Source organism: Lissotriton vulgaris, chromosome 1_1 (assembly GCF_964263255.1).
Source record: "Lissotriton vulgaris chromosome 1_1, aLisVul1.2, whole genome shotgun sequence".
Taxonomy (NCBI): Eukaryota; Metazoa; Chordata; class Amphibia; order Caudata; family Salamandridae; genus Lissotriton; species Lissotriton vulgaris.
The window spans coordinates 1,114,194,371-1,114,206,936 of record NC_141685.1 but is presented as its reverse complement, the minus strand read 5'-3'; the positions used below and the strand labels follow the sequence as shown (position 1 = coordinate 1,114,206,936).

At 43.5% G+C, this 12,566-nt stretch overlaps 1 protein-coding gene across 6 annotated transcripts in view; it reads left to right on the top strand.

Annotated features, from left to right (window-relative positions):
- RFX1 (regulatory factor X1) overlaps positions 1-12,566 on the top strand; it is a 646,755-nt gene that overhangs the window by 323,810 nt on the left and 310,379 nt on the right. For all 6 annotated transcript variants that reach the window (XM_086963646.1, XM_086963649.1, XM_086963652.1 and 3 more), the window contains one exon: positions 1,395-1,510. In XM_086963646.1, the coding sequence (XP_086819772.1) occupies positions 1,395-1,510 (116 nt within the window). The remainder of the gene's footprint in view (positions 1-1,394; positions 1,511-12,566) is intronic.

Here is a 12,566-nt window from a genome sequence, read left to right as displayed (position 1 = left end):
GTTCTTTGTAAACTCCATGAGTTCTTGGGCAAATCAATATTCAAGCAAGGGGATGTCCCTGACTGCTTAAGCCGATTTTCCAAGAAATCGTTGTGGCTTTTTGGTACGGGTGGAAGTAGCCATGCCTGTATTTGGACTGCATTAGCTATGTCTAAATATGGATATGATTTCTATGCCTATATTAGGGCAATGTGAATTGTACCTATATAAGGGCATGAATCGGGAAATTTTGCTCAGATAATAAAACGCCATACAACAAACCATGAGTGAAAACACAAACTGGCATCTCTTACTGTGTGCCATGCCAAAGTCACTGCATGTAATAAATATATGTCACCCTTACAGCTGGCCTAGTTGCCCTAGTGAGGGCATATCTCCATTTGCAGATATGCCCCTTTGCTGTCTAGTCCAATTAATAATTGGTGCAAGTGAACAGGGAAGTCATCTTAAGTACATGTACTAGGCCCTGGTCATTACGAGTTCCCCAGCTACATGATGGCTTTACTAAAACCTATGATGTTTGATGTCAAACACCTTGTGATAATAAATCTGTACTGATTCCAGTAAATTATTTATTATGACATGCATTCAGAGGGCATCTTAGAGGTGCCCCTGAAAGCCTATTAGTCCTCTAGTGTGCTGGCTGACTGGTATTGACCAGCTTGCCACCGTAGATGAGTTTCTGGCCTCCTGGAGGTGAGAGCCCATGCTCTCCGAGGCCAGAAACAATCCCTGCTCAGGAGGAAGGTGTTCACACCTCTTCCAGAGGGATGGCTAGTGAATCTGCATACCAAGGCCAGGGGCTTCATGACCCTGGCCTTGGTATGCAGGCATGGCAGACAGGGATGTGTGCCATTTCGTAGTTTCACTTTTGTCTGCACATGTGTTTGGTGAGGGGTCCCTTAGGGTGGCATAATTCATGCTGCAGCCCTTTTTAGTCGCCTTGCCCTAGGTACCAGGGGTACCACTCACTGGGGACTTACAGGGAGTGCTAAAGTTACTTCCAATTGAGGAAACAATTGTTCAGTTCTCAGAAAGCGATCTGGCATCTAGCAGGAACCCAGTGTACTTCCAGTCAAAATTACATTGAATACCAGGCAAAAAGTGGGGGTGGCCATGTAAAAAAGGGCACTTTCCTACACCGTGTATGCTAAAAGGCTCTTTGTGGTTGTGTGTCTGTGCATTTCATGACTGTATATTTACCTAAGGGTGTCTCATATATGTTTTAGTGGTATTTTTGTGTGTTATAAAACACTGCACCCTGTGTGCTTCACTGAATATGAGTCTTTGTGTGCACGTGTTGCAAGAAAAGTATGTGTGTGTGTGTGTTTGAGGCTGAGGGGAGGGCTAATTTTTCAAGGTGTCACTAAGCACTGAGTCTGCTTCCCTCGTAGACTCAAGCCTGTACAAAAGATGGACAGTATGACAAATGGCGTTGGAGTTGGGCAGCAGCAGTCGTCGGGGTTATCCGAAATCAGTGCCCAGGTGCAGCAGTACCAACCATTCTTGGGTAAGCTATGCCACCACCTTCCTGCGTTCCCCTAACCTGTTAGCTACTCAAATGTGCTAGATTGTTGTTCTAAAACCCTTGTAGGTCAGCAGTGTTCTTTAGTGTTCAGGCCAGGGTATCATTTCACAACCTCTATCCAATGTCCTGTTTACTTACTAATTGACATTTTGTTGTTCTCCTGCCATGCCATCTGCTGTTTTCACCCACTCTGTCAACCATTCTGCACTCTCCATCTAATGTGGAACTGCTATTATGTAGTCATATGTGTCTCTGCTGCTCCTGCTTCATTTGCTACATAGCTATTGTCAGAACATGCATTGTTTTGCCTGGGCACCCCACTTTCTTGCTTAATGTTATTGCTCGATTTTAGACTGTGCAAGTGAAGGCACCACAGTTCAGGGCCCATTGCATGTGCTCTGATGCCTAAAACATATCAACATTAGCAGTTCCGGGGGGAGGAGCTACGACAGCAAGCAAGATGGCCGCATAGTCTCCCGGCTCCGCTGACCTCCGTCTTTCGCTCGAAGATCCTGTCATCTATCCTAATATTCCGCCCCATATCCTTGTCTATGAACTAATCTGCAGTCCGATGGAACAATCCCGAGACTTTTCCGACATTGTGGAGTGGAGTAACGTCGAGGTTTGACTTGAGGCCTAACCCATTCTGGAAGCCGGGGTCTCGAGTGCTGGTCCAGCCGGGTCCTAGTTGAACAACAGCGGACCGGTGAGGGCGGCAGGGTCCGGTCCATGGAACTTTCGACATCTTTTGGATTGCTTTGCTGCCGATCTGCAGCCTGGTCTCGTATCGAAGGTGAGGAGATGAGTGATGCCCGAGGCGGTGTGGCGGGCGCCTGACCCGGAGACCTAGCGTTTGCATCGCCAGTGCCCTTGGGTTGGAGACTTGGCGCGCACAAATGCATGTCGCCGATCTGTCCCTCACGGCTCATTCCTGCTCCGACTACTCTTCCCCCGGGGAGGGCGACTCTCCGAGGGGATCACTATGCCTGATGTTATGCGAAACCCGGCAGAGCAGGCTAAGTGCGGCCCGTCATTGCGGTTAGTGCTGGCAGCCCTCGCGGCACTTCAGGTGACTATGGAGGCCCAGGTCTGGAAACTGATGTCGGCAGCGGATGGAATTAGAAGATCGGGACTGGACCCTGACTCGATGCCCGGGACCCGGCGGCCAGCTCTACTCCCGACAGACACCCCAGCGGTGCATTCGGACCCGGTGCATGGAGCTGTGCCTGCCCCTACAGAAGTGGAACTGATTGAATATGCTGAGATTTGCGTATCGACTATATGGTCGGAATCTTTGGTTTCGCTACCAGCGGAACACTTGACTGCTGTTCCCACTCTGGAAACTTTTGGTCGGAACTGTGAACTGTGTTGGATTGTGTTGCACCCCCTTCCCAGCTGGTCCATCAAGATGGCGGATGGGACACTGTCTGGCCATGGAGTCGGGGAGGGGTATCGTTGGAACTGGCCATCTACTTTGGAATTTGCCATCCTTTCTCCATCTAACAGACTGTATTTCGACACCTTCTGTGTATATTTTGACAATTTGACGATGGGGCTCTACTTATCGGAGGGAATCAGCAAATTTGATCGACGGGGTCAAAGCTGAGACTGTTGTTTTGGGTTTCACACTGTGGTTTCATCGGTAACGGGATTGCTTCACTGGGTTAACGGAGACCGGGCGGGGTTTATAGTTTCCTCCGATGTAATTTTCTATTGTGTTGTGCTCGATTGTGTCAGCTTTGTGGGGGATTCTTTGTTAAGGCGGTGGGGGGAGACCGGGAATGCGTACGATAAAGCCCTCCTCCATTTCTACTTTTAGTGTAGGGGTTTAGTTCTTCTTTATTTCTCTTTGTTCTTCCTATATTTCGGGTTTCAGTTCTTTGGGGCGACAGGCACGCTGCTAGGGGGGTAGGCCGTAGTCATCTGCAGGGGTGCAGGGTGGGGGGTTGGGGGAGTGGATTTTTTTGTTTTGCCTTTATTGTTTCTATGGCCCTTTTTTCTCTTTCGTATCCTTCCTTTTGCCTTTTCTTTCGCTTCTTCCTTTTTTGGGTCAGCGTAGTGGGTCCACTCTTCTGTCAATTATCGATTTTTCTTATCTGTGCCTATACTTTTCGCTGTATTTCAGTATCATTGGGCGGGCGCTTACCTGGTGCGAATTGTGATTGTATGCTTGTTTATCCTGAATTGTCCCAAATGAGATCGGTCTAACTGTGGAAATCCTACTATTTTGCCGCCCTTTATGCGACTCTGTGATATTGTATGGCACCTGATCCTTCTATTTTTATATTGTAAAATGGAGCCTTTAGAATCCTGTCATTCGCATGGTATGCTTAATAGACAGTTTTAACCGAATTTGTGGCACTTTCGCTTCCCGGGCTGCCGAGCCCTGTCCTAACTGACATTCTGTGATGAAACTGATTAGCGGCCGGCCCTGGTGGTTGTAGGCCCATACTTGTATCTGGTTGAAGTAACAATAAAGGTTTTCCAAAAACACAAAACATTAGCAGTTCCCTGGCTGGTATATATAACTTTCCTGTAAGGATATAATATATGGGTAGGTATTACATCCATAGCATGAAAAGTTATATGTCATCTGTGGACTGCAACACCTAATCTGCCATCCGTTAGTTTGACAAGGAAAACATGACTTCAGGCCTTCCAACGTGGCCTTGCTGCTGCAGTTTTAGCCTGCTGTCCAACATGTCAAAGTAACCCTTTTAACAGGGTAAAAACCTCTCTTTTAAATATAATATTAATATATTACTCCCATGTAGATGTTGTAGCCCACAAGGTAGGGTGCAGGAATTTAAAAGTGGGACATGTAGAAATGTAATGTTACCATGTCCCTGCAATGACAAGTCCCCAAAAGCTATTTTCACTGTAGAAGGCTAAGGTTGTCCCATGTGTTAACTAGCGCACAGATTACAATTATTATTCGTGTATCTCAGTTTGCCACTAGCTAGAAAAATAAGTGATTCAACCGGTATTTTCAATGCTTAGTAAAAATCCAGTTTAATGTTGAAGTTGTAGTTTAAAGAAATATTTTGGAAGATTAACATTTTGAAACTTGCTTTTTTCCTGCCTAAAGCTCTTTTGCATTCTGACAGCAGCTGTTCAGCCAGTGCTTGACTTTAAAGAGGTGTGAATATTGCTTCCAACTGCTTCCAGAACTGAAACAACTGGGTGTGGGAAGATGTTTTTCTATCCCTTGCAGGAACACCAATTTGGATGGACCTAGGAACTTCATTAACTTGTAAAGGGCTTTAACTTTCAAAAGTAAATGTAATATGAGACATACAAAATGCACAGGTTTATTCCATCACTCCTGTTATAATTTATGGGATGTTTATTAGCATTCATTAACCCCTTCCATGCTCATGACAAGGTCAGCTCATCATGAGGCACAGTGGAGCTGTGCTTATGACGAGCTGACCTTGTCATGATCCATGGACTATTTCAATTTCTAGCACAGGAGGGGAAAACCCCTAGCAGCCAAGGTGTTAACAGAAGAGCATAGCAAGCCAACGGCCACGCGAAAGGATGTGGGAAAGCCAGGAGAACAAATGAACTGATATATATAATAGAAGAGGATAATGAGATTTTAGTGAAATAACGTATGCACACTGGTCAGACCCTCTTAGTTTTCCTCTTTGGAGCATTAGTATTGGGCGGTGGAATATATTGATTTTGTATTGGTTATCTTTCCTTTTCATGAATTGAGACATTTCTTAAAAGGCTACCAGCTGCTTGAACCGTCTACAGTATGTGCTCTAAGCCCTACAGAAATCGGTCTTTTCGCCTTCTGGCAACATGTTGTGTTACTCTCTTACCACGAATTTGGAAGTCATGAATTGAAAAATAGTGTTGTTTTCATAATTCTTTTGGTCTTATGTTAGTAATACCAGAGTCTCCTTTTTCGCATCTGATAAGGGAAAAAGATGGATGAAAGAAATGAGAACAATGAGACTTAATTCAATAGCCTTTCTAGCTGATGTAATAGTTACTAAGAAGGTTACTTTTCACAATAGAAGCGGTAGCTCACTTAAGCACATGTTCAAAAGAATTTTACATTAACTTAGAAGGGATCATACTGAACTTCCAAGATGGAGGTGGTATTCTTTCATGTATCAAAAGACACCAGAGCACATCAGGTTATGGTAACTTTCATCCTCCATGCATTTTGCACTCTTCTGAAATAAATATTCTTGCGTTATGCAGTACCCAATAAATAGAGCTTGCGTAGTGTAGATCAAGTGTAGATCAATCACGTTTTATTAATTCAATAGTAAAATGTTCCACAGCCGACGCCCGTTTCGCCCTGTCCAGGGCTTTCTCAAGGCTCACTAACAATATGATTCACACCCTGTCAGTTTCGATAGGTATGAATTTTGGGAATAAAATATCCAATGTTCATGTAACTTAATGTGAGATTCACTTTTTATTCTCCGCATCCAATCGTGCACTTCTTATGTCACCAACTAATCATGCAAGTTACCCTCTGTATGGAGCCATGATACGTTCCATTGTGCGGTAGAGTTTAACTTCAGCGTTCGTGCGTATCAGAAATCCAAAGTTTTTTCATGGCGGGCTAGAATTTGTCTTACATTCCTTTAAAATCCTTCATAATCTGTATTGTCAAAAAGGAGAATCAAGGACATTTCCTGTAGGCTATACTAAAAGTTAATGTAAGAACATTGTTAACTGAATTTACCAAATAAAAGAGGCAAAGAATTACTCTTTCTTTCTGGCATGTTTGAGAATTATCTTTTCGAGACACTATATGCAGAACATCTTCCACTTAAATGGATACAAAAAACATCTGGCAACATGCTTTGTCTCTTTGAGAAGATTCATGCAATCTGATATCAGTTTTAAGACATTATTGCGTGTATTCTGGAGCTAGCAGTTATTCTGAATAACGTACACCTGAATTGTTTCCTGTACCTTTACTTAAAATATGATAAGGTATTTCTTATTAACAAACAGTGGCCTGGAATAACACATAGGCAGGATTATGCTTTTAATGAGATACTTTATTTAACTCTAAAAAAAACATAAAAGATTGCACATATTTTCATTTAAAAGACAGTAAAATCTACATACACAAAATTTCCTGATTTTAAAATAATTAGTATCTACTACGAATCTTAAAAACAGTAAAGAGATAATTTAAAATGCAGTATATGATCTCATTTGTTTCTAGGGAGAGTAGATATTCCATTGCCAATTTATAATTTATAATCCCTGTAGCCAGTAATAGTGGGCGGATTAGTTGCTTCCTCTGGGGAGTATAAAATCTACAGAATAAAATAAAGTGCGTAGTTCTTTGGGTTGAACAACTGTCTCAAGGACAAACAGGGAGTGATGCAAACCACGGACCTTGAATAGGAAAAGCAACTAATGAGTGTATCGTTTTTAAACGCAACCTGGTCAACAAAAATTTCCTCCTTTCATTTAAGTCAATTTGCAGGTAGAGGGCAGGTTCTCTTTGTGGCTGAAAGGGAGGCTCTGAATGACCAGTCACATTACATATAGGGCCTGTCCGCACATGACTTTGGTAAAAGAGTGATCTAATAGTGGCAGGCAACACATTTTTAGTGTATCAGGGTTTGTATAGTAATCTGTGACACCCATTTTAGCAAAGCTCGTTTTGATGTACCTTAACCAAGGTATGTCTAAGCTTTTATCCAGATTCAAGTAGTCTTTCGGTATTGTCCTGCAAAGGACGGCCTCTGGAATCTTCAAGGGTTTTAGCCACTGCAACAGTGGTTGTATCGCAATATAATCTTTCAAAGAGCTCAGACCGACTTCCTCATGAAAGAAAGAAACAGAAGAGCTCTGGGGCACTCAGAGAAGTCTTCTTAGAAACTTGTTCTTTATTATATGAAGTGATTTTCAATTTACGTGACCCCACACCCTGCCCAAAAAAGTTACCACTGAAAGGCTTTTACTCTTGTAAATACACAAAATCTCTTTGGTTGGTTTGTGTCCCAATCTTTTAGCAGATCTAAAAATAGCATCAATCGATTTCTGAAATTGCATAGTTCTGATATTTAAAACATGTTTCCAATCAAAATCAGCATCATGAGGAACCCCCAGGTAAAAAAAATGCAGGGCTTTCTTAATTTCACCCCCCAATAAAAAATTTCACATTTTGGATTTTTTTGGACCATAATTTATAATAAATGATTTGGTACGATTAACTTTTAACCCCAGATCGTTCATAAAAATATTAAATGAATCAAGCAGTATTTGTAGGCCGTTTGCTGTCCTAGCTATCAAGACAGCGTCGTCAGCATACAGTAGAGACTGGATTTGGCACAAGTTACATCTCGTGGTGTCCTTCCCCACCTTACATAGTTGGTCTCCAAGCCCAATAACAGAGGAATGGGGCCAGGATACAACCCTGCCTTACTCCTATATCAGAGGGGAATCCTTTGGTCAAATAACCCTTACTGCTGTAGTGTACTGAGGCTGAGGTGTATTCAAGAAGCCTACTGAGCAAGGTGATAATTGCTCCATCAATCCCCATTTGTGACATTACGGACCGTAGTTGGCTGCGATTTACTGTGTCAAAGGCATAGGTTAGGTCTATGAAGGCTAGATGAACACAGGCCTTTTGTTTTTTGGTATACTTTTGGACAAGTATTATCAGATTTTATTCCACAGTTCCAAGTCCTGGACGAAATCCAAATTGATACATCGAGAGCGCATGGTGTTCAAGTGCCCAAAGTTCTAGTTTGGCCAAGATTACCTTGCCCAAATCTTAAATGAACTGTCGAGCAGGGAAATTGGACGATAACAATGAGATTGCGTTTTGTCCCCCTTTTTAGGTCTCACCTGACCCAGCGCATGCGCTGGTCTGGCTAGACTTTTGGTAAGGGCTTCACAAAATGCTACCATGGACGGCCTACAGCTTGCGTGCATGTGCACGGGCACGCGCTTACGAGCAGAGGCGCCATATGGCTTCCCTCGTCATGCTCATTAAGCGCATCGCTTGCCGCGCTTGATTGCGATAACTTTCGCGCCCGCTTTGATGTTCTCAGTGAGCCAGTATTTTGGAAACCTGCGGGTGTTCTCTGCTCCTATTCTTGATGATACACAGATCCTAGTCCCTCCTTTTCGCTGCCAATTATTGATCCTCTTTTGTATTATCCGAGCGCACGTGACCAGTATATTAAAAGTTGAAAACTTTTATAAGAACGAAAATACATCAACAATGCCCGGGTGTAAAAGATGTTTTATGTGCGCAACGCGAAAGCTTGCCATTGTCACTTTTCCGGAGCTGGTGGTTTTATTCTGTAGAACTAACACAGCTTAAGTTGTGTGCATATGCGGGTCAGCCGAGGCTTTTCAATTAATTTTAGAGCAGTGACACGCCGGGCGCTTCATAGTCTGTGCAGCTAAAGAGGCGCCACGTCCAGGAAAATAAATGTCACCGCCCATAAACTAGGGGCTCAAGCACTATTCAATGCCCACTACAATCGAGTTGTCTGCTAGAGCAAAGGGCCAATATGTGTTAAGCGCCTGAAAGTTAGGCCTCTTTCTCGGAGCACTTCTTAGTCTTTGTCACAATGCGCCCACAGTGTGCTCGTTTGCACAACACTGCGGGGGCACTCGAGGACACTTCTGCTAAGAACAGGCGATAATGATCACACTTTAGTGGGCGTGTACACGGGCGGGCGCGGCGGAGTGCGTGGTGATTTTCAGCTCTAGCCCATTCTATGCAAACACAAGATGAATCAAAACCCTGTGGAAACAGTTCCGGTGCCCCCTAACATAAATAACACGCACTAAGCCTGCCTTAGGTTTCGAGCTCCCTGGCACCGTCCGCGCCCTCTGCCTCTTTCTCTCATCCCTAGGTGTATCCTATTTTTCACGTTTTTAAACCAATTATATTCCTCTAACAAATTATTATATTTATTGAAAGAAACATGCAAGCAGAGAGCTCTCAATGTGTTCCTGGTTTGTCAGTTAAATGTATCTGGCACACGTGTATGCGTAGTGGCCCCCTCCCTGTGTTACAAAACCAATCTTCCAGAGAGGACCTTGCATGGGTACACAGCGTCTCTGGGAACAGCTTTCTGCCCTCTGAGTGTTTGACACTGTTCCAAACCCTTTCCACTCTGTGGGAGGGGAAGGGCGGAGATGGCAGTGGAGGGGGGAGGGGTGGGGGTTACATTGCCCCCATACCACAGTCCTCTTACCTCACCTTGGTCCCAGGGAGGTACACGCCTCCGGTGCGCAGTCCTTAGCCCTACGTGCGGCTGCCGGGGGGTGCGCAGTGTCACCTTACCTCTTTCTCAGTATCTGGGCTATACCCCGTCCCAGCGCGCTCTGCAGTGTAGTACCACCCAAACCCTGTCCCTCCCCCCCACATGTGGTATGGTACGATTTATGTAAAATTTAGTAGCCCTGGCGAGGCGCTATGGGGCTGTGGGGACCCATCTTCCCCCAGTGGGTCTGCGTAGGTCCCGTCCTCTCTGTTGACGGGAACATATTTCCTTCCTTCTCGTCCTCTCTCTTAAGGGTTGGTGGGACTGACAGCACCAGTGCACAGCTCCTGTCCGTGAAGTTGTTCTCATGCCTGTTCGCAGTACTCTATTCCCTCTGGGTGTCAGGATTACACAGTGTCTCAGTGCACGATGTCCCACGTGTATGCTGTTCTAATGCACACCCCATCACGTCAGAGCAAATAGCTATATACTGTCTTCTCTATCGGTTAGTGGTACCCACGGGAGCAGTGCACAGGCCCCACCCTCATTGTAGGTCTCAGGTACTTCACCTCATGCTCGTTCGTAGCACTACTGTGGCCTGTTGCTCCCATCATGATGCCATATCAATGCATTGAAGACGGCTACAACCAGTGTGTAGCTCAAGCAGGCATTTTTTAACTACATAATTTGTATATTGGTTGAAATAAAACAAAATTGCAAAGACCACGAGAAAATCTAGTTCTTCCTATTACTGTCATTTTAAAGTTTACTGTTTATTACAAAATTACTTTGTTTTACTATCATGTATTGATATAATTTTTTTTGAATAGAAATATTTTCTAGAATAGCTTTCTTTAAAAAAAAATAAAAAATCAATATAAGAAAACATAGATTTCCTTTTCTTCTGTATCCTGGCCCGAGTTTTTTTTCCTACCATCTGAGGTGCCTGTACTTTCACTACAACGCATCATCCACTTTCATGATGGCCGGAAGGCTTACGGAACATAATCATGTTGTTAATTCTATGCTTTTGCCTGGGCACGGCCTGCATAGGAAGACAGTGTCACTCGAGTCCATGGAATTAAAGGTATTCCAAATAAGGCGAATTCCACTCAGGGCGTCGCGGTGTACCAAACTTATAAGAAACCTATGTTTTCGTGGCTTGGTTCAAGGAGCTTGCGAGTTGCGGTATTGGTAATACTATTTTTCCAGGTGGTCCCCAGTAATATTCATCCGAGCAGCTGGTCGCCAGAATGAGCACTGGGAGTGGGGATACAGAGACCAGTTACAAAGTGGTAACATCTTGACTAATGTAACACCAGTGGATACAAAGTAGCTAGTCTTTATTCGAAGTCTAGTCGAGATGCTACAAAGTTGCTGCTTAACAACTTTATTTCAGGCTGGTTTCTTGGTTTAATAGCCCATAGGAATACTAAACTAACGACTCCTCATCCTCGAATCCTTGGAAATATTCCCTTAAAACTATCACTTTTCTAGCTACTCTAATAAACTTACTCTATGTTTGTAAACCGGCTCGCTATGTAGATGTTTGGTAGTTGCATATAGTTAATAGGGTTGCCTTGTTTATCAGAACAAGTATTGGCATAGCCAATAGGTCTCGCCTTTGGGATCTTATAAGTATTTAGTTATGCAGCACAATATCCTTGGTGCAACAACATCAACTGTTGCATGGCTAAACACTTATAAGGTCCCAAAGACGAGACCTATTGGCTATGCCAATGCTTGTTAAAAACTGCCACTATGATGGCTTCTTGCCAGGTCTTGACTAGTGGGCCCACTGTTGCGGCTTTTAAAACGTTTGTAATCAAAGGGGCCTAGAAATCTGGTAAATACTTGTATAAATCGACCGGAATTCTGTCCGGGCCCGGGGCTTTCTCTGGACGACTATTCTCTATTGCCAGCAGTACCTCACTCACCTCTATTGTATTATTTAGGGCCTTGGTGGATCTTATATCACTGGGAGTTTTTATGACTGAGGATCCATTTACTATCCTTGGTTATGGAGAAAACATTTCCAAAAAGTGGTTAACCCAGGCTTAAGCTGGAACTACTGTATCTATTTTGGGTGTTTCTTCACTGAACATAGATAATGAAGTTACCACCTCCCAGAAAGCACAATAGTCTTTTAGGATTGATGTAATGTTTAGATCTTCCTAGACCTTAGCCTTCAGATACCGTTTCCTTTTCTCAATTACCTTTTTGTAATCTTTCCTTGCTTTTGTTATTTCATCCTTATTCCTCTGGGTCTTATTTAAGGCCGACCATAGCGCCTTACCGGTTTCAGAGCAGTTATTGTTAAAGCAAGTGGGGTTTTCAGGAATTTTTCTACTACATTTAGTTAGTTTATCTGCCATGAAGCCATTTAAATTTGTGAAGGCCACTATGACATTCTCCGATGAAGCTGAGTCTGAAAGCACTGTCTCTATATCAGCCTTATTTTTGTCATAAGGTCTGTGATTGAAAGGCCATCTTATCAACCTTTTCACATTAAAGACAAATGCCTTTATTTCTGTTATATACCACCCTGTTCTGAATATTCTTGTCCTTTTCCGCTGTCACACATAGATTCAAAGTTAAGACAATGGGGTTGTGGTCACTCATGCAACTATAATATACACGTGTATATTATATTTACTTTAAGGGGGTTCGGGGTGGCAGAGTAGTGTGTTGACCCTCTCCCCTCCTTGTGTGAGATAACACTCATGCAACTAGCCTTCATTATATTCTTGACTGATAATATGACTGATGGATAACTAGAATATGAATAGCACATTTTCCTTTTCTATTCCTTATATGTTCCC